Source organism: Phaethon aethereus (genome assembly GCF_964289735.1).
Source record: "Phaethon aethereus genome assembly, chromosome: 2".
Classification (NCBI taxonomy): Eukaryota; Metazoa; Chordata; class Aves; order Phaethontiformes; family Phaethontidae; genus Phaethon; species Phaethon aethereus.
In genome coordinates, this window is record NC_138582.1 from 37,515,774 (window position 1) to 37,537,466 (window position 21,693).

At 38.0% G+C, this 21,693-nt stretch overlaps 1 protein-coding gene across 7 annotated transcripts in view; it reads left to right on the forward strand.

Moving 5' to 3' along the window:
- EYA1 (EYA transcriptional coactivator and phosphatase 1) overlaps positions 1 to 21,693 on the forward strand; it is a gene marked incomplete at its 5' end in the record, with an annotated part of 153,561 nt that overhangs the window by 109,597 nt on the left and 22,271 nt on the right. For 5 of the 7 annotated variants that reach the window (XM_082015645.1, XM_082015646.1, XM_082015647.1 and 2 more), the window contains 2 exons: positions 1,119 to 1,202; positions 7,257 to 7,346. In XM_082015645.1, the coding sequence (XP_081871771.1) occupies positions 1,119 to 1,202; positions 7,257 to 7,346 (174 nt within the window). The remainder of the gene's footprint in view (positions 1 to 1,118; positions 1,203 to 7,256; positions 7,347 to 21,693) is intronic. The other 2 variants (XM_082015650.1, XM_082015651.1) reach the window with 1 other exon arrangement.

Consider the following 21,693-nt stretch of genomic DNA (forward strand, 5'->3'; position numbering starts at 1 on the left):
ACCGACTATTTTAATCGTTATTTTGCAGAGAGAAATACTATTTACACATCAAAAATGAAGTGGCATTGGAACTCCCTTTCTTTTTCTTTCTAACAGTATTTTCAGAGAAATTTTTTTTTCTAAAGAACTTTATTCATGAAAAGCATCTAATTTCTCTCAAAAATACTGGGGTTTCTTTCTCTTGATTAAAAAAAAAAAAAAAAAAAAAAAAAGGCTTTTCCCAAGTCAAAGAAAGGTTTGCATTTGGACAGGAGACACTTCTAGCACAATAGTGGTTTTTGTTCTTTCATGCTATGTTCACATTCCCCTCAGTGGCCCATGCTTGCTGTTGAGAACACAGCTCCAGTGACACACCACAGCTATGAGTGTCCACACTGCATTACTTTTCCTTTCCAAAAGCTTAGCCCATTTGTCATCATAGGAAATACAATCTCACCAGGATTTAAAATACTTGTATTTGAACACTTTATTTTTCATTAAAATATCATTTTGTGTGTGGTCAGAGGACAAATTTAAAACACATATTTTCCATTGGCTCTAAGCGAAAGAATTATTTACTGATGCCATAAGTTCTTACACATGCAGCATCTAAGTTCATAATTTTCATTCTTCAGGTGCCTAAAATCCACTAAAAATGAACATAGATTAAGGAGATTTAAGTGCTTAGCAGCAATTTGCTTTATTTTGTTTTCAGAGGTAATTTTCAAGAGCAATTATATGAACTTTGTTTTGTAAGACTTGCATAAATACAGAATTCAAACCCCAAAGATTTAATTTTCAGAGGCTTCTCTTAATTTATTTCAGTTTCTATCTCACATCTGGCTTTAAAATAATACACATTGTACAATCGCATTTTCTGTGTGTATTTGACAATAACTATAATTCTATTCTAACAGAATAATTTGATATAATAGCAATTGTAGTAAACCAGATTGTATTACCCTATTCTGGAAAAAACTCGTTAGTTCTGAAAATAAATGGCAAGGAAACTATGGTTTTAATATATAACCATTTCAATACAATTTTCTCATTTGTGCGCTTACTGATTCAAATTTTAACTTTCCATTTCAAGTATCAGCTTCACAGAGGAACACATTGATTTGATTCTCTTTTTACAGAGAGTATTCATTTGGGATTTGGATGAGACAATCATCATTTTCCATTCCTTGCTTACAGGGTCCTATGCTAACAGATATGGAAGGGTAAGTGTCAAGAAACTGATGGAAATTTTCAGTAATATTTGCTGTTTCATAGTTGATACACAAGGAAGACCTGAATGTTAGTTGATTTTTCTAGATGCAAACTGGTACTGGTGTTTCAAGACATAAAAAATCAGAGAGTAAAGCTGTTTCACATGTCCATTCCTTGCACTTACTCAGCTCTTATATTCAGTAAATAATTAAATAGCGTTGGGAGTTAGTACTCTGACCACTTAAGGTTTGGTTGGTAGGTACAGAGTGTCTGAAACCTGTTGATATAATGACAACCTGCAAAGGTTTACCTCCGCTCAGAGAGTGAAGAACTTCCAGGAGTGATTGCTAAAATAACATTTTACTTCTGAGCGATCGACAGTGGACTGTGCTCTGTATTGAGAAGGCAAGAGGAAGAATACTTTTGGACACAGACAGATTAATCTAAAATTTTTTACCTTAACTTTTTTTTAATCTACATATTGATTGATGTTTTTGAAAGTCTGCTTATGAGTCAAATCTTTCTATTATGCACAGTCTATAAATCATAACTGAACTGATGCATATGTCTGCAGACTGTGGGTTTCCTCGGTAATTCTCAGAAGAGGAACGCGGTCTTAGGTGAATAAGAACAGTTTATGAATCGAATGCCCTTGTGAGGTCAAACTTTGTTTTTCCAGGATTGTATTTGAAAGCTAATGTCTCAGCTGGTGCTAAAATCTGTTATACTATTTCATGTTCACCTCATGAGGTATAACTAGAATGTGATTTTTTGGTAACCTTAAAAAATTCTACATATAAAGAACAACCAGATTGTTTTGTCTGGCTTCATGTAATCACTCTGTCTTCTTGTAAAGCTTATATTTATCACCAAAATGTTTTAGCCTACACCCCGTTGAGCGAAGGCCAAAGCTGCTACTGATTCAGTCCGTGCCCAAATCAGGTTCTGAATTCCTCCTAATAACTTTTTGCACTATAAAAAAAACTTAACGAAGTACTGCTTTGCAACCTTTCTTGGTTGTTCAGGTGTGGTGTATTTTCAGAAGTGTTTGCTGTAATAGCAGATTACCTGTTTGAGGAATAGAACTAGTTTTTTTCATTATGTGTCAGAAAAGCAAGTTAATTCAGCAGCCTTGGTTTCCTAGGTGTTACTAGTTTATAATTAGGTAGTAAAAAGGCACTAGAACGTTAAATGTTTCAACAATTACTGTATGGATACATATAGACAACAGCTTTATAGAGTATTAAACATATACAAGAAGTTATTTTCCATTTCTCAGGCTGAAGCCAGCTTTTGCATGGCACCCCAAAATCACCAAATCTGTGACAGTTCAGTTCAGAATGAGGAGAACAAATCCCGGTGCTCACAAAAAAAACGAGTGCCAACAGAATCTCACCACTTGCTTTTGGGCAGCAGAGTAGTGCAGGAAAAACCTAATTAGTCATTGCCGTAGAAGTAATTGTGCGAGTGTATTTTTCTCCGTTTGTTACCCGTTCGCTGTAGCGGTTTCATTAATTGGGGCCTGAAAACAAACACTTTTCTTGCTGGATGCTTGAGGCTGAGGAAAGTGGCTGGTATTCAGCTGTGAAGAGACATAAATACGTATGCTGCAAGGAGGTGGGTGACTCCCGATGGCAGCGCCGTCGCTGTTGGCACTGTTTACTCGAGATGTGTTTTTCCCCGGCCGGCTCTGGCTGCGTGGCAAGTGGCAGAATACGTCCGCACCGCTGAACGACAGCCGTCTGCGGATGTTAAGCGGGATGACGGCGTCAGTGCTTATGCTGTGGATAAATATTAGATCTTTTTGGTGAGGGGTAGCAATGTGCATGTCCTCGGCTCTCAGATGCAGTCACAAAAGTGTGCCATTCTTGCTTTGTTTTCTTAAATTTTCATTCCTATCAGGGTTTCTCTTGGCTTATTGACAGCTTCGGACAACAGTCAGCAATTTCTATAGACATTAGAGGAAAATAGTGTCAAATGTTCAAAGTAAACGTGCTAAAACATATATCTGTCATTTGGGAATTGTAGGGTTTATTTGCAGCAATGGGAGGTGCACTTTTTTTTTTTAAAGAGTGTTTCCTAATGTTTTCTGGACTTTAAAATCAGAAATCCAGATCATGGCAATCTGGAAAAAAAAAAAAAAATTGTTGAGGGGAGTTTTTGTTCTTTTCACCTGTATTCTGCTTTTTGAGCAATCTAACATCATGCTCTCATCTGTTTCTGCACTGTGGTGAAGGCTAGAAATGCCCTTTTAAAAAATTAAATCTAAGCTGCTCACATAATCATTAAAATACAAAAGCTGGATCTTCAAACATACAAAAATATCCTAATTAAGTAATAGGGGATTTGGTAACTTGGCATTCAGCTCTTTTCATAATGCCTGAGTGAGTTTCATGGTGAATGACTATGAATGATGAGCAGCCCTGCTGCTGAAAAGATTGATTTTCTTTTCCTTATTCTCTACCTCGTTCCTCATAACTTTCTTGCTTGTGCCACCCTTTTCTGTATATTCTTACTTTCTCATCTGTTTTTATCACCTGCTCTCCTTTTGCTGCTATTGTGCTCAGCTTTCTCCCTGCTTTTTGTCCTTCAGCTTTGTTGGAACAAAATAGTACCTTTGTTTTTCAGTTTGCACAGTCATGGTATAAACTGCTACATTTTTATTGAAAGGTGACTTGAATTTTGTGACTTTCATGGAAATGTGTGCAACTGGTATAGGAATATGATTTGTCCTTCCAGAAGAAAAAAAAAAAAAAAGAAACAAAACGTTTGCTTTTGTATTATTTTTTTTAATATGTACGGAACTCTTGATCAAATATAAAGTTATCAGTTACTTTAATTGACATTAGGGCTTCTAATGCCCCAAACCTTCTGTTTTGAGCCAGATGTCAACTGATCAAGTTTTGGAATATGGAAAAAATTGGAGCCCTTACTTATATCTCGGAGCAGGTGGAAATACGTCTCAGTATTGGCATTAGAATACTGTGCTCTTTACGTACATTTCCATTCTCCGTGAAAGCATTTATATTCAGACGCTTTAAAGGAATTTTCCTTTAAATTATAAGCTATTTTAATGTGGTTTAATATATTTTAGAGATTGAGAAAAACAAAGCCTGGTTTCACTTAACCCTTCATTTGTGACCTGTAGGCTTAAGTGGAAAATAAGCCTTGTACCCAAAGTGAACTTTCCTGTTTTTCAGCTTCTTGTTTCTCCACAAAACAAAGAAATCAAGTAGGTAGAATTTAGAAATGACGTACAGACAATGTTTTGGCTCCAATACCAGTATTCAAAACAAGAGGCCTGCTGAAGCAGTTTGACATTGGTATTTCTTTTCTTAAGCTAAACTGTACCTCCCTCAGAGATTTGTACCTGATTTTGACCATACCTGAAAAGACACTCCGACTGAACCTGCAAATCCCAATCAACAAGAAGAGATTGTTAGCTTTCCTACTCATTGTGTGACACCTCACGATAATTAGTTAGCAATTAGTGGCTTAAAATTGCAAAAGAAGGTTTGGTACAGGATTATTTTTTTTAAGACCTTATTCTAGCCTTGTCTTTTTTGAAAGTTTCAGCCCCCACTGTAATGTCTGACATGAGAGTTTAATCTACTGCAGTGCCTTAAACCAAGGCTCTTGTGCTTTTTACTAGAGCAGTTGCAAGATTCTTACTACCCAGATACTTAAAACCCTAATGCAGATAAGGCCTTTGCTTCTGTTAAATATGTGGGTAGCCCAAGCTGCAGCTTAACACAGTTTTTATGCGAAGTGGAACTTCCTATAGAAAAAGATTGTGTTTAATCAAGGAATTGAGGTTTCTTTAAAAAGCAACCTGTTTTGTTTCTTCTCTTAGCTTTTACGGTATTTAATCTGACATTTTCAGTAGGTGCTAATGATTTTCTTATTTGTTTTCCTCCTAATTAAATTAACTTAATAAATGACATTATTTTAATATTACTTTAGAGAAAACCCCATTCTATTTTGTCTGCCATTTAAAAATACCTTGGAGTGAAATGGTTCACAGAAAGATTTACAAAAAGTCATTTTTTCAGACGCAGAAGTGTGATAAAAAGTTTAATAAAAATGTTTGATTTAAGTCATACGTACACTGAAACTTAAAATATATATTCACAGTCATTTGTTTAAAATTAACCATGCTGGTTCATAAGCAACATCATGCTCTGTCTGCCAATTTATTCTGCTTTTCAAAATTATATTCCTGTTTACAGACAGATGGAAGCTCAGAATGGGATTAGTTTTACACTGTTACATTAGCAGTTGATAATCAAGATGTGATTTTGTATCTTAGACACTTAGTCCATCTAACTCCTTTTAATAACTGGAGCGGAGAGTTGCGTGGGGTGACTTCTGTTAGTGCTCAGGCACAACGGAAATCCTTGTCTGGCTTAAAAAAGAACAGGCTAATGAGCTATGAAGGATGGTGGGGTGGTAACTGGGCACAAAGATAAGCAGGAATGTCAGAGGGAAAAGTAGCCTCAGGCCTAGCTAGAGGGAAAATATCACCTGCTTTCCACCTCACATGCCTACAAAGTAAAATAAAGGAAGACGTAGGTCTACAAATACAGCAATATTAAAACAGAGAGACAGAATACTTTTGTTCATATTTTGAAGTCTTTCCATTTGAATTAAGAAGTCAAATATTCTTTTTTTGGTGGTGCCAGTTTAAACAGAAGGCTTATTTTTAAGGGCAAAGTTCATCAAAATAGCATGATGCAATTTTTCTTTCCCATTTATAAGGGCTTTTTTTTTGATACAAGAAAACTTATTTGCTCTTAATGTATGCGAGTTCAAGAATAGATGTTTTGTCTGTTCTATGTAGCTTTGTTTCTAAATGCTTCTTTCCAAAATTCTTTTTCTGGTTAGTTTTACTTGGGTTTTGGCATTTCCAGAAGGCAAACAGGCTGCCAAATCACCATTCTTTTCCAACTCTTTGCTACTGACACATTTTGCCTTTTAACCAGTAGTTACAGAAAAATGTTTGAAAGTTCAGAGATCATGTTGAAACACCTATTAATTTGATTGAGAGGTGGAAAAAGAAACTAGGGACTGCACCTCTTGGTTTTTAACTTTGAGTTGTCAGCAGGTTTAGAATATTAACTTTTTTAAAATAAAATGTGTGTTGTCACTTCTGCAGTTCTATTTAAAATATAATTCCTAACAAACTAACGTTATTAATAGAGGGTGTCATGAGATAATATAACATGTTCTTTCAAACTCATGCTTCTGTGCGCTTGGATATACTTGGCATTATAAAAGAGAAATGCTGTATCAAATGTATATATTAGGCTTTCTTTTTGATTTTTCAGATTGAAAATATATAAAACACAAAAAAAATCAAAACAAGACAAACATCTGTAATGTGTTTGGTAACCACAATGCTGAACATGCTTTTTGAGTTTATTAGCTCAGTAAGGAATAACTTGTTATGGTAATTTCTGTAGAGAAGTTGAAGTGTGTTATGTATTAATAACAAACAATAGATTTGTTCACTCTGTATGGGTGGGCCAAACTGAAAGCATAATTAAAGCATGGTTTTATGGAGAATCAAGGAGTGGTTTTAAATATAATTGCCATTTGCAAATAAAACATTAATGGTGATTTGCTTTAAAGTCACTAGGTATTCCCAGGACTGAATCCTTTCACTTGTGACCAGTGAGAGTTTATTTTGAGTAACAATAGCATTATCATGCCCCTGGTTGATCATGGAACTTGTAAACAGTTGTAAAATCTGGAGAAGTTTTAGGTGAAATAGATTTGCCCTTTCTGCATGGAGGGCAGAGAGCCCGTGCCAGGGATGCATGAGGGTGACCACAGAGGTCCCGCTGCAGAATCACGGAATCAGTTGAGTCAAAGTCATATTTTTGAGCGTTACTGTTCAGTGTTATAGTAGAAGATTAGGGAGTTACTGAAGTTAAACTGAAGAAGCGGATGTTGTGTTTAATACATCAAATAATCATTCTTGAAAAGCAGGTCTTGCAGTTTGTATTCTGGTATGTATGTTAGGCATGGTATTGATGGTGTACTCGCTTAACTTCTTCTTTAAGGATCCACCCACTTCTGTGTCTCTTGGACTCCGAATGGAAGAGATGATTTTCAATTTGGCGGACACGCATCTGTTCTTTAACGATTTAGAAGTAAGTGTTCATTCTTTTAAAACTCATAGAGGTGATTTAATATTTGTCTCCTTTTATGCGTTGTTAGATGATTTGACAATTATTTTTGGTTTCACAGTTTTAAAATGGAAACTTTTAGAAAATATCTGTATAATTTAGTCATTAGGATATATACTAATATCTACGCTAAATGTCTGCTTTGGCATTCAAGGATTATAATAGTTTAAATGGTAGGGTTTTGTCTTCACAGGTCTTAGTGTTTATGAGCACAGTAGACAAGTTTTAGAAGCGGATACACCAAAAGCATCTATAAAAATCAGAATTCAAAAGTCTGCACAGGCCATTAAATATTAAACTTCAGCTTGTATAAACAGTTAATGGCTGGGTACGGATTTCTCACATCCCACTGTGGGCAAGTGTTACCTTAAACCCGAGGGAAATCATTAATGTTGTGTATGCTGTCCGTCTCAGTGGCTTATTACTGGGGGTCTTCTGCCTTCCCCGGCGGCAGGTACGATTTGTTACGCGCTAGAGTTTCTCTGCCGCGAATGCCTCTCCCCTGTGGCGTGCGGCGAGGACCTGGTGTCGGCGTGCCAAGGGCTTTTTCGGTCTACGTAGGCTATGGTTTGGCGACGCTTGTGAGACCGTTCTAAAACTATCCGAACTGCTGAAAGAGACTGTCACCATAATGCCTGGCTGTTTCATCTTAAAAGGGAAAAAAGCAATTTCTGATCATATTTTAATAACATGAAAACATGAAAACAGTCAGATTTCTTTCCCATCATAATGAAGACAGCTGTTTATTTAAAATCCAACTGTTAAGCAAGCTTGTGGTGGGGCTGCCAACACACATTAATCATCAAGTTGTTGTTTTGCTAGATTTTAGAATAGTGTGTTATTCCAGACAGGCAAAAGAATCTAAAAGATTCAAATGCAACTTTTGCTGATCAAAGTTAATTGGCAGCAATTGGCCTTTAAATATTTCCTGATGTTTCCCTTTTCAAAATCAAGCAAAATACACCTTATTTAACAGATGAGCCAAAATCATTTGAAAAATGCTAGTGTGTGATAGACCTCAAATGTGGTTTGTCCAACATCTGTCCTATATTTTGATTTCTTTTCATCTAAAAAGAAACCACTCACAGATGATTTGGCATCTTAGAATGTAATGAAATTATTTAAATGTGCTTTATTTTTTCTTCCATTCCTTAGTGGAGTATTTCTTTTTTATGCTTAAAATAAAATAGATTATTTCTCTATATTATAAAGTAATGTTTTCTTTCATCAAGGTAGCTATATGTAGAGATACGATTGATTTGGATATAAGAAGCACCCTGAGTGAGTTGCATGTTTAGGACTGATTTTTCAGATTTGTAGAAAAGGATAACAATGCTAGTTATTTTCCAAATCTGTTTCTGATTTCTGGTTAGAATTCATTTTATCCAGAGCAGAAAGAGAAAGTACTACTGTATCTTACCAGCATATTCAATAAAGATCAGTGTGTTTTCATTTGCTGTGCATAGCCAGTGGACTTTCAGCTACTTCTTCATACATGATTGTCAGCGTCACTGACTTTAATGGAAGTTAATCAACTGCATCGTAGGGATAGTAGATTATCTTCTGCTAATTGGCATGTTACGGCCTTAACAACATAGCAGTTTATTCACTGAAGAATTTTGAAGCCGTGTATGAAAAAAATACTGATCCAGGTGGCTCATGGAAGCAGAGGAGCTCACTGGATGAGCTTGGGTCTTTGCATGCCCCCCATAACAAGCCAGCTTATCTTGCATCTCCAAGCTCAAGTGTAAGAGTCTGTGTCTATAGCCTAGTCTGTCTTCTTCATACACAGAGGCAACTAGGAGTGAGCAGTTGCGCTCATGTCCTTGTACATGGCCTCTAAGTCCTTATTTCTGCAGAACGTGACCTCCAATCTGAAAGATCATGCCCTGTCCAAGGGAGTGACGAGTATGTTCAGCATGCAGAGGAGTGGGTTTGTGCTTGTGGGTTGCCACAGAGAAGTCTTCAGAGAAGTACACGGGGAAGGGGCATAAAGAAGCCTGTACTTTGTGGGAAGCAGCACATAAGGACTAGACCTGACCACAGACTGAAGCTTTCAGTTCACCAGAAATGTCAGGTTTTGTGAAGCATGTCACAGACACGTGGTGTGTTTGAAGGAACTTGTCCTCCTGGAGCTGCAGTTTGTCGTTCTTGTGAGCGTCACTGTTGTTAGCAGGGCCTGCCTGGTTCCCAAGGCCTGCGACCTCGGGGCAGATTCCTTGCATCCATCTCAGAAACACAAAGTCCTTGCTTGGTGGTTTGGAAGTTCAGGCTGCCCTACAGCTTGACAGGCTTCCATGAAAACTGCGGGCAATTTGGCTTGGCTGTGCCTCAGGCCTAAAGCATCTGTTCCTGTTGATGAAGGACTGAGTCTGGAAGATCTAGTGGTGACCCTGCTCAGGGCTAAGCTTTCCAGTTCCTGTGCACAAGCATCTGGACTGTTAGGAATAGAGATGTTTATAGGCAAGATTGCCAGCGAGCCACAGAGCTTGGGCATCCTTGCCCAGAAATAGTATGAAGACAGGCAAAGCTGGATTTGGAACATGTCTAACCCACAGTGTAGACATGTCTTTGGGTCTAGGCATAACTCAAAGCGGGAACCTGAAAGCTGATGCTCCCTGGCTCACCCAGGCTCAGAGGGAACCCTTCCTGGCATATAGAGAGGCTGGGTTTACGGGCAGGCAATCATCTGTCATAACTTTGGCCTATGGTGCACATTTTTCCAGATACCACAAGTTAATGTTTCTTAATAAAAATCTTCTTTTCATCTTGACGCGTTCCAGAAAGCTCTAATCAGAACAGATCTCTTGTTATCCAAGTTAGGGGGGAAGTATTTTGTCTTCTTATAAACTGCTGAAGACTGATTTAATATTTTGAATGCGAAAGGCAGAGTTGCAGCAGCGATCTGCAAAGGACTGCTTGATTTGCGTATAACCTAACTGGCGTTTCAAAGCTTAACCTAGAGATTTATTTAATGTTATTAGGTTAGATTCTAAACTTCAGCAGTCATTTTTTAGTCTGTATAAAGTGAATCAATGCCAATGCGTATCAGTTGCAAACTAGTTTACCCATCCTTAACTTAGTTGGGGATACAGCCAGGTAAATGAATCATCTAATTCCCTATATGTTGCTGCTATAATAATAATAATAACTATTATTATTATTATATTTTTAATAATAGTTTATATATTCTTAAATAAATAATATATTATTATTATTATCATCTTTCAAACTCAATAAAAAATTCAGTCAAATCTCATTGTCTAGCTCTGAAGTCAGTATTCTGTTTATGAATGGGTGAGCTGCACTTAGATTTGGAATTAGTTATTTAATTAATTAACTAGTAACTGCACCCTCATTTTGTACTAGTTTTTAGTTTATTGCTTTGAGAAAAAGTGAAAGAGATGGCTTATTTCCTTCACTTTGCACAGATTTATTTGGAGTAATTAATTCCAAATTGATACAATAGCAAATAATTTCAGATCTTGAAGAAACATTTCTTAAACAGCATGTTAAAGGGGTATGACAAGGCTTTTTAATATACCGAAAGGAAAGTATTAATGTTTACTAATGCATAATTTGATCTAAGTACCATAATAAACAATGTTTCCTTGCATTAATAGTAACTTCATAATGAAATTAGAGAATTGTACTAGGCCAAACAGTAGCAAATAGTGCACTGTTCTCAAAATTTAGATTCAAAATCTGCATTTGGTCTTCAAAATAGGACGTTTAGGTTTTCAGTATTGAATATTTTCATTTAAATCTCTCATACTCGGTTCTATAGTAGAATTTCAGTTGCGTGCAAGAGGGAATAACTACATTGATCTAGTGCTCTCAAGAGAACCAGAGTTATCTCATCAGAAAAGAATGTGTGATTTTACATGCTTACTATGTTGTGATAGGGATAATAAGGTATAATATTTTAATGGTCTATATGGAGCAATTACACATATTCGGTATTTTAGGATGTATGCCCCAGTGTTTTAGGGAAATTAGCAACTTGATGATAGGACTGACATGTGACATCTGCTTATCTGCATCTTTAAAGATTGTATATATTTACAGATTTATGCTGACCCTCGTAAAAGATTAGTTTATTCATTTCTTTGGCATATCAGGTACATATTATAACTAGGTATGTTAAAGGAATAATTCCTGGTAGTGAATGATTATGAACATCTCATTTTAAAGATTTTTTTTTTTTGCAAACTCTAAAATGGTACCATCTTATTAGATCTGTTCCTTTAGAGATATTTACCGAAGCTGAAAATGTCGCTTACGAAGCCCTCTTTTTTTTAATCTTACCTAGCGCTTTTTTATGAATAAGATAAGGATTTTTTTGGTCTGTGCTGAATTCTACTGAAGTAATTAAAATAAAAATAATTTGTAGTTTTATTTCATTATTATTATTTTTTATTTTAGGCTTTTCATTTCTCTTTGTTCGTTTCAGGTTTTTGGTGTGGGCTTTTGTGTGAGGGTTCAGAATACAGTTATATGTATTATGATACTATTAAAAAAATTAATTTTGACACCTCTGAGAAATGCAATAATGCATAAGGGCACAGTAATGATGATTAGCGTTCATTTTTCTGCCATCACTGAAGGATGTATGATGCACGCTTATGGCTTCACAATTCACTTTTGTTTGTGGAGTCTCTAGATGCAAAGTGATGATATGTGTATGGGAGTCATTTATAATGAATGGCAGTATGGTATGGGTTTTTCAGCTACAGTAGTTGATGTATTTCTCTTAACGATAAAAGAAGAGGGGGTGCTATCAGGTATTACTGTAAAGCAGTAACTTTGGTTCTTTGGGGGGAAAAAAAAAAGAAAAATATTTAGTTATGTTCTAACAATTAGGAATGCTGACTATGGATTAATTTCTCCTCAGATTCTTACTTAAAATCCACCTGGATGTATATTAATGTGTTCCTGGTGAAAATTCAGAATGCTGTCTCTTCTGTGTGTCAAGAAGAGCTGCGTAACTGCTTTATGGTTACACGTATGGTGTTACTTCAGATTAATGAACCTCGAAGGCGTCGCATTAGCATATTCCTACGCACAGACCCCTCTGGAAAGCCTCCTGCGTTGGAGTTGCGTGCCATTTCCCCAAGACGCAGCTCTGCCTGTAGCCACGGCGGGCTGGCGCGGCAGCCCGGGCGCGGGGGGACGCGGTGCTCGCTTCCCACCCCCGGCTACCGGGCAGCGCATTCGCCCTGCTCGCCTGCCGCAGGCAGCCGCCGCTGGTCCCCCCGCACTGGGGAGCAGCTCGAGAGCAGCCATCCGCGTGGCTCTAACTCTCTCTTCACTCTGCTAAACGACGTTAGATTAATACAGAAACGTTTTACAAATCTTGCGCTTCGCACAGGCGGGAACATACCTGGCTCTCACGAAGCGTCGAGATGCGCTGACTTACATAGATACATCGCTTCACAGTTTAAAGCGAAGAATAAACAGCATTTACATCCCTGCACTCTCACACGCTGTGTTTGTCCTGTAAACCTCCTCCCTCCACCCAGATGGCAATAAATCCTTCCAGGACTCCTACTAGTCTGTAGCTGCTAGCTTGGATTTACTCAGATCTAGAATTTGACAGGCGGAAATTAAATGCAGGGTATTTTTTATGAAAACTGCCCTTTGTGGATTGTCTCCCGCATAATTTGCGATGTGGATGTGCCTGCTCTCCTTATTTGTAGCTCCTGGTCATCGGACTATCAGTAGTTAGGAACACTACCTCTCCTTCGTATTCCTCTGCAAGCTCAAGGCTGGGTGGAGGGCAGCTTTTCTACTTGAAATGTGGCTGGGATGTCTGACACCCAGCAGACGTCTGACACCCAGCAGCATGCAGAGCCGTTCTGTTCCCTAAAGAAATGTAAAGGTCCTCTAAGGAATGCAGACTCCCATGGCACTAAAGCAGGTGGTGATACCTTCTGTTCTAACACCGGGCACTAAAGGGATTGCTCCAAGAAGAGGTGCTCCAGGGAGATCTTAGTGAGAGCTCAGGCCTAAGAAAGGGAACAACAAAACCCCAGCACAGCAACGGTGAAGCCCGATCACAGCGCAGAACTCCAGTGTTAGGCCCTCTTTGGCCTTTGCCTTCAATTCTTACAGGTGAAACTGGGCTGCCTCCCTGCTGCTGGAAGCAAATGCACCATATAAATCACTTCTAGGCCTCAAGGAGACCTTTTCTTCATGACAGGGACATATATTCTTCTTTTCATCAGCCTGAGAATTTTCTCCTTTGTAGGTCTCCGTAACACCGCAGGAGACTAAGTGACTTTCCTCCCAGGTCCTTCAGTGACCGCGCACACAGCTCTGTCCCCAGCGTACCGCGCAGTGCCCGGTAGGAATGCCTTTGAAGCAATACAGCCATATGTTCTGTTTCTTTAATCTGAAGGAGAAAGGGAAACTATTTCCCCTCAGACCTTGATACTTTAATATGCCACAGACTCAGGCTGGTAACTTTTAGCACGGTAGCATTCTGAAGCATGATTCGGGATTGTGGGCATTATGATAATACAGGTTATTGAATAATAACATTCAGCAGACTTATTGTGTGCAGGTTACTGCACATCTCAAAGAACCATGACCACTGTAGGGTAAAATGCTCCTCTTTCTGAAAGCATTTTAGCACATCTGGTCCTAGACTCAAGTAATCTAACAAGTGAACTGCTTGGATGCAAGCCAGCCCTTAAGTGAGGCTTTGAGCAAGCTCCAGAGCAAGCTGGGAGAGCAGGTTGGCCACTATTAGCAGTGTGGAAGTCCATCATTTATTCTCTCACACCTTCTGGAAATGTCATAGAGCCAGCTTTGGGCAGGTGTGATAGGTATGATGTTGCCTAGATTTAAGTGACTAAGTTGTACAGAGGTCCGCAGTCGGTGACGGGAGCTGGGGGAGCTGCAGAGACACAGCCAGGCAGACCAAGGAAGTGGAGAAGGAGGACTGTGAGAACAGGATCACGAGAGAGAAAAGCTTGCTTAGCTTCTCGGGATAGGAAGAATCAGATCAAGATCATTTTGTGTCTGAAGCCATGCTCCAAGCTCTGAACTTTTACGGGGTAAGCCTTTGCTGGCATTATGTACTAATCAGTTGTCTGGTGCACATATTTTACATACGTGTTTGTGTAGAGTGAAGTGACATGAGGTCCATTTTTGTGGTTGCCGCTACTTCATAATTCCTGATAACTGTGCCTCAGTGTCCTCATCTACAGACAGGGATGATAATGGTCATAAGGATGGTATCTACAGATACACAGATAATAATTCTGTCATAAATTACTCAAGAGGGAAAAGAGACAGCTGAGTGGTGATTGTAGTATTTGTCATTGTGTACAGTTGTAGTTGGCTTTCTAACAATGCTTCAGCTTGGTCTTTTTAATGTCTCACTCCTCAGGAACATTCTGGCATGAATGCTCTCTCTGCTGACACAATTAGAAAATGTGTGTATTCAAACAACTTTAAAAAAAAAAGGACAAAAAACCATTGCAAATAGTAATCCAAGAAAACTTTCCAGTTTTCCATTGTATTTGTTAATTTGTTTTCTGTTGTTTTTTATTTGGGATTATTTTTGTAAGTTGTAATTGTTCCAGTTTGAGTTGTTCATATATTTCAAGTAAAGTCTGTTTTTTAAAACCACAGGTTAAAAAAGCACCCCAACATTTAGAGCAGAAGAGCATCAGTCATCACTAATCATTTCAGTGTTTCAGGTGTCTGTACTTGTGAACTAGTAACCAGTATGAACTCCATGTAGTGTACTGTTTGGTACTGGGGTTTCTGTTTGGGATGCCTAGATTTTGCTCTAGTACAAATGAACTAAAGAGTAGGCGGGCATGCTTTGTGAAGAAATACATTGCCATGCAAATTGCCCAGTATAGTAAAGAGCATTTCATAGAATCAGAGATGGTTTGGGTTGGAAGGGGCCTTTAAAGATCATGTAGTCCAACCTCCCCGCCACGGGCAGGGACAGCTTTCACTAGATCAGGTTGCTCAAAACCCCATCTAACCTGACTTTGAACACTTCAGATGATGGGGCATCCACAACTTCTCTGGGCAACCTGTTCCAGGATCTCACCACCCTCATCGTAAAGAATTTCTTCCTTAGATCTAATCTAAATCTGTCAGTTTAAAACTGCTACCTCTTACCCCTTGTCCTATTGCTACAGGCCTTGGTTAAAAGTCTTTCTTATAAGCTCCCTTTATATCTTGAAAAGCCACAATAAGGTTTCCCCAGAGCCTTCTCTTCTTCAGGGTGAGCAACCCCAACTGTTCCAGCCTTTCTTCATAAGAGAGGTGTTCCAGACCTCTGATGATTTTTGTGGGCCTCCTCTTGACCCAGTCTAACAGGTCCATATCTTTCTTGTGCTGGGGACCCCAGAGCTGAATGTAGTACTGCCGGTAGGATCTTGTGGGAGCAGAGTAGATGGGGAGAATCATCTCCTTCAACCTGTTGGCCATGCTTTTTCTTCAGCCCAAGATATGATTGGCTTTCTGGGCTGCAAGTGCACATTGCTGGCTCATGTCCAATTTTTTATCCAGCAGTATCCCCAAGTCCTTCTCTGCTGCAGGGCTGCTCTCAATCAGTTCAGCAGGCCTGCAGTAATACAAGTGACTGTCCCAACCCAGGTGAAGGACCTTGCATTTGGCTTTACTGAACTTCATTAGGTTCACGATGGCCCACCCCTCAAGCCTGTTGGGGTCCCTCTGGATGACATGACATTTCTCAGTGGCATACATGCTAGTGAAAAAAGGTTTGTGATAGGCTGCAAGCTAACCTGCAGTGGTGTTAAACCCATCTCCAAGATGGTACCCTAAAGTAATTTCTATCAGATAACAAAACATGTTTTGTCTACATACTCTCCCAAATTGCACGTTCAAAGGTGTTCCTTCCAATGAGAGAATTACAGTTCTTGTCCCCTTCCCAGGGAATAAAATACCAAATGCTGACATGCTTTACTTGGTGACAATTGCCCCTGCCCATTACAGCTAGGTTCTGCAGAGCCTGGAATATCATATTTAAGGATCTGCCAGTATGGGATGGGAGATAGTGTATTGAAGGGCAGCTGTAAGGCACCTGGAAGTCATTGTAGTATCTGCACCACAGCAGTAAGTAGACAGGGTCTGTTGCTGGAATCACAGATCTACCTCAGGTATGGCGGCTTTAGCTGCAACAGAAACCTTAGTGTTGTGCTGCAGTGGCAGGCTCTGAATGGTAACACAAAAATTGCTATATGAGGAACGGTGTGAGGCAGCACTTTGAAAATTCTCTTACAACCAATAATGAAGCAATATAGTTGTTTTAAAAAAAACTGTCAAAGGCTTGGTGGAAATGAAGAGATGCAAAACGCACTGTAAGAAATTTAACAGACTGAGAAGTTTACAGTCTATTTTCATGCTTTTGCTGTCAATTCGTTGGCAGATTTCAAAACACTGTTTACATTATATTACTGACACATAAACACCTGTCCTTAATGAATTCTTACTTCTGAGGAGTTGCAAAGTCCCTGGTATGTGCCGCAGAGCTCTTCTGCCAATGCAGATCGTGCCCTAAGCGCAGATGTGATACGCTGCTTGATGGTTCAATACGTTCGATCCAAAACTAGGTAATGATGTGATTCATCCTGAAGGCCTCTTAGTGCCAGAATTGTCATTTCAGATTTGAACAGGCTCTTTTGGTTATTTAAATTATCCCAGAAGTCTGGAATAATAGAACAGTGATGCCAAATGAATGAATAAATAGTTGATACCAATGGTAAAAACAGTTAATGTTGCTATTAATTAAAGTATTGCTTTCCATTTATTCTTGTGTAGCGAGGCTTCTTTTTGTCATCTCTTCTGATGTGAAAAAATTCTTTTTACGTTTTCTTGCAATATTATGAATACCACTGAATGAAAGCCTACCTACTACTACAGGTGTCAATACTGTAGTTATGACTCATTCATAACACATTCCCAAGTTTCTTAAGTAATCCATTATTAGTTCATAATCTAAAAATCGAAAAAGATTCACAAATTCAAATAACATTCCTGAACAGTAGATTTTGTGTTTTGGTCTCTGATTAAGCTGACAGATGTGTAAAATTTCATACAGTCAGTCAAGTCCCTGGTGCAGCTGCAAGTGCTGAAGAGTGCAAGTTATTCCAGCTAAGATCAACATTAATTTACACTCAAATATCTTTCCCAGCCCACCCTTTCTGTTCATGTAATGCAGTTGCTTTGTGCTGATTCCACCACTTTGAGGCAAACCATTTTTTCTTCCTCAGTGGACTCTTCCAATGCAAAACTCAGAAGATAAACTGAAGAAAACATAATAGTCCCCTTCAAAAAAATTCTCTTCTTGGTGATTTGGGTACCATCTTAAACCACAAACCTCAGATTTGCATTATCCAGGTTGGTGTTTTAAGTGGATTGGTCTCTGAAAATGATGTACCTTTTATTTTAGAAAAGCTAGGCAAAACTAAGTGTCATGCTTACATGCCCTTTTGCAGGATGAGACCACATTAGCCAATCCTCACATAAGTAGAAATAGTACACGTAAGTACAAAGCGTAATTGAAACCACAGGGTAAGGATCTTAGCAGTATGCATGGTAGGTAGTTTCTATCAACCTCTTCAGCCCAGGTTTAATTTTGTCATGAATTTATAGTGTTATCAGTGCAGTTGTCTTGAGATCCATCATGCAGTTTGTGCTGGAGTGGTTATGTGTGGCTGCTATGACTGTAGTTTAAATTTTAAGAAAAAAAACATGCACATGTATTTTAAACAGATCTGTTTGTGCTGCGTTTATTGTAGGAATCATATTAAGACGTTGCTACAGGGAGAAAAATTAAGAAGTGTCTTTCATTCGTTTTGTTTTAAAAGCACGAAAGGAGTGCTTGAAGTTGGTTCCCAAAATGTTTGAGTTTCACGGTCTCGGGAGATTTCTACTGTTTCAGTGTGGTTACAATAAGGCCTCTATCTGAATTTCATCCAGTTCAATGGTCTAATGAAACTTTAAAGAAAGGGGGAGGGGATTATTCCCTTTACTTGTTGCAGTATCACTTTTATTTTTCTGTGTTTTAAAGTAAAATTTGACTGCTGTTAATTGTATTTTTTAAATTTGTCTTTAGATATAGTCAAGAAGCTGGGTGATTCTGTAGTGGACGAAAGCGATCTTAATGTGTGCTGTTAAAGCAGGAGGATATAATGAGGATTTTTTGAAATGAATATCTGAACGAAAGAAACAATGTGGTATTGAAGGAATGGAGTATTTGTTTTATTTTTTTTTTCCCCACAATCCTTTTCCAGTCGGAACTGGGCCATCCAGGCACTTTCTGAACATTACCTGCGGCACTATATGCAGTTGGGAGATGATAGTTCTTACATGTTCACTGACAGCAGAGTGCACGCTGCTGACATGAGTACCGAGCTCAGCTGAAATATGTTTGCCACAAGAAAAGGTCAGCTATATCTAAGCAAATGATCCTTTCTGAACTGTGGAAAACCATTTCAATCCGTTGAAGGATCTCCTCTTTTTCTTGTGTGAATTTGTGTAACTCGTATGGTGAATGTAAAGTACGGATACACAGGGGAATAACGCCTTCCCTAACATTGGTAGGCAAGGGGGAGAGCCAACAGTAACAGCAATTGCAGCTCAAGTACAAGGTTTTCTAAGAACTTTCTCTGGCTGAAACGTATAGAAATACAACTCACATATTTCAGTTGATTTATCAGAAAAACAATGTGGATGTTTTTCTTAAAGGTGTGTTTACAAATCCAGAACTCCCATTATGGACCTGGTCAAATGCATAAAGCATAAATCAAGGCATAATTACCCACAAATAACGGCTGACGTACAGAACAAAAAAGACAGTGTAAACATATACTGACTTTTTTTGTTCCATCACTTTAATAAATTCAGACAGAAATTTGAATACAAGCAACCTCTGATTCCCAAACTATCAAGAGGACTGACTAACAAAACTAATATCTTTCCTGAATCTTATCTCCACTAGCTTGGTGTTTAACAAAGTTAATATAATGACTAACAGAAGTATCTTCCACAGAAAAATCATAAAGCAAACTGCTTTTATTCTAATTGTTCCTTTATATTGTAAATTCATGCATTTCTCCTTGCCATAGGAAGGTAGGAAAAATCAGGGGGAAAAAAGTTTCATATGAGTGTAAAGTTTTAGATTATAATCAAAACTCAAGCACCTATGCTAATGTATTATTTCAGGTACTGGGAAAGAAACTATAATTTTAAATACAACATCGTATATTATGAAAAAACCCTGAATACTGCTTGGCTGATTCTACTTCAGTCTCTTTTTCTTTTTAGTTAAAAAAGAAGTTCTGTGAAAAAAATAATTTTAAAAACTTGCCAGCAACAAAAATGCTTTTACTAAAGCATTAAGTAAGCAGTGTGGTAATATAGCTTTTATGTATAAGCTTCATATGGTCATGCAAAGGGTTAAGCTATGTGATTTCAGGATAAAAGGTTTCCTGAGCTGCCTATTATTCCTATGGTCTGCCAACAACTTTGCAATAAATGGAATGATTTTTATGGGAATGCGGTTATTCACAGCAAGACTACAGTTGGTGTCAGTATGAAAAATTCTTCTTTAGTAGATTCTCTCAGCAGGGATAACAGATCTGAAAGAAAGGCAAAAAGTAGTTACAGAGAACTCTGGCTGGTGTTGGTGACAAATTATGTTTACAAAATGATGGGGTAACCCATTGAAAAAGAAGAAGTCAGAACAACAGTAAATCAGAGTCTTGCTCCTCTGAGTACTGCTGTTCCAAAACAAGTTACTTGTGAGTGTGTGTATCATTTAACAGCTTCCATTTCTCTTGTCCGTAAAGCAAGTGTGTGCAGGGGTGTGAAATAATTCTTCAGAAATCAGTAAAATCACTGCAAAATTATGCCATTGTCCTTGAGAAAAAAAAATTTTGGTATGTATGAATTAAAATAATTCAGGAGAAAGGAGAAAAATTTTCTCCTTTGGTTAGCTTTTTATTATTTTTAATAATTATGATTTATATTTATTTCTATTTTTATTATTATTTCTTAATGTCATTTTCTATTTTTTAACCTCTTTATGTTTTTTGAAATAATATTACTAGAAGGAAAGTGTGATGGAGAATGCATTAATACATTAATGAATTTTGTTGGTACTAAATATTACTGCCTTTAGGTTCAGTGTGTGATAAGCTTTCAGAATGCTCAAAAGATTAAACCATTGATTAAGTCTGCAGCACTGCTGTTAGAAGTTCTATTATCTTACATTTGAGATGACAAGTAAAGTTACACAGAATTTAATGGTTCTCCCAAAACCATACAGCAACTTTACAGGGTTTAATTGCTCAATCATTCATAAAGAAAGTTGATGGAGGATGGAGGGGTTTGTTACTATTTTGGCTGGGATTTTTTTTTTAAAGCAATAGGTAGAAGCTGTTTAAGAGGTATCACAGCAGCTTTGAGTGCTTCCTGCTCTTTGTTTTTCTCATGCACAGTTACCCCAGTTCTATTTAAAATATTTCATTTGCGAACATGTCTCAGAGCATTGCAAGACCTCAGTGTAGCATTATGGCATGAATTTCTTTTGTTGTGCTGAGATCACCAATGATGTACCAGCGAGCAAGAAACTCAACCTGGTTGCATCAGTGTCAGAAAAAAAATAATTTATCCGGTACAGAGCAATGGTGCTGTTGATATGTGGAGTTTAACCTCTCCTGAGGTAAGCAGGTGGGTTTACTGACCCAAAAGTAAATATTGACTAAGATGATGCCAGAGAAAATAAAGTTCTTCTTTCCCATTCTCTCAAACCAGAAAAATAGCATGTTTATCCTTGAATATTCTAAATGTCTTCATTAGAAATATGTAAAAAACAATCTGTGAAATAAATATTTTTTTTGTTTGAAAATAGTTTTCAAAAAAGCATGATAGTTAAAGGTGCAGCTGAAAGCAGAATCAGCTCTTGGTGAGTTTTGAATGGGTTTTTATGTTTCAGTGTAATCATTCATGTCAGTCATGTGAATATTTATTGCTGGTAATACAAAAATTGAGAATATAACAGTCCCGCTTTTCATGAAGTGATGGGTTTTGCCAGATGACCTTCATTTAGCAATGAACAATGGAGAGAAGTTCATGTTCAGACCACCAGGTCTGGTTCTACAGCTGTGAGAAACAGCTGTGTTCCTTGAGGCACCTATCTGATTTTGGCAGAGTTAGTCTGATTGGGCTGTGGATTTGGATCCTGAAAAATCTTAGCAAACCTTTGGCCTTTTACTTCCTAATTGGTTAGCTGGGTGTTGAATAAGAAACAACTGTA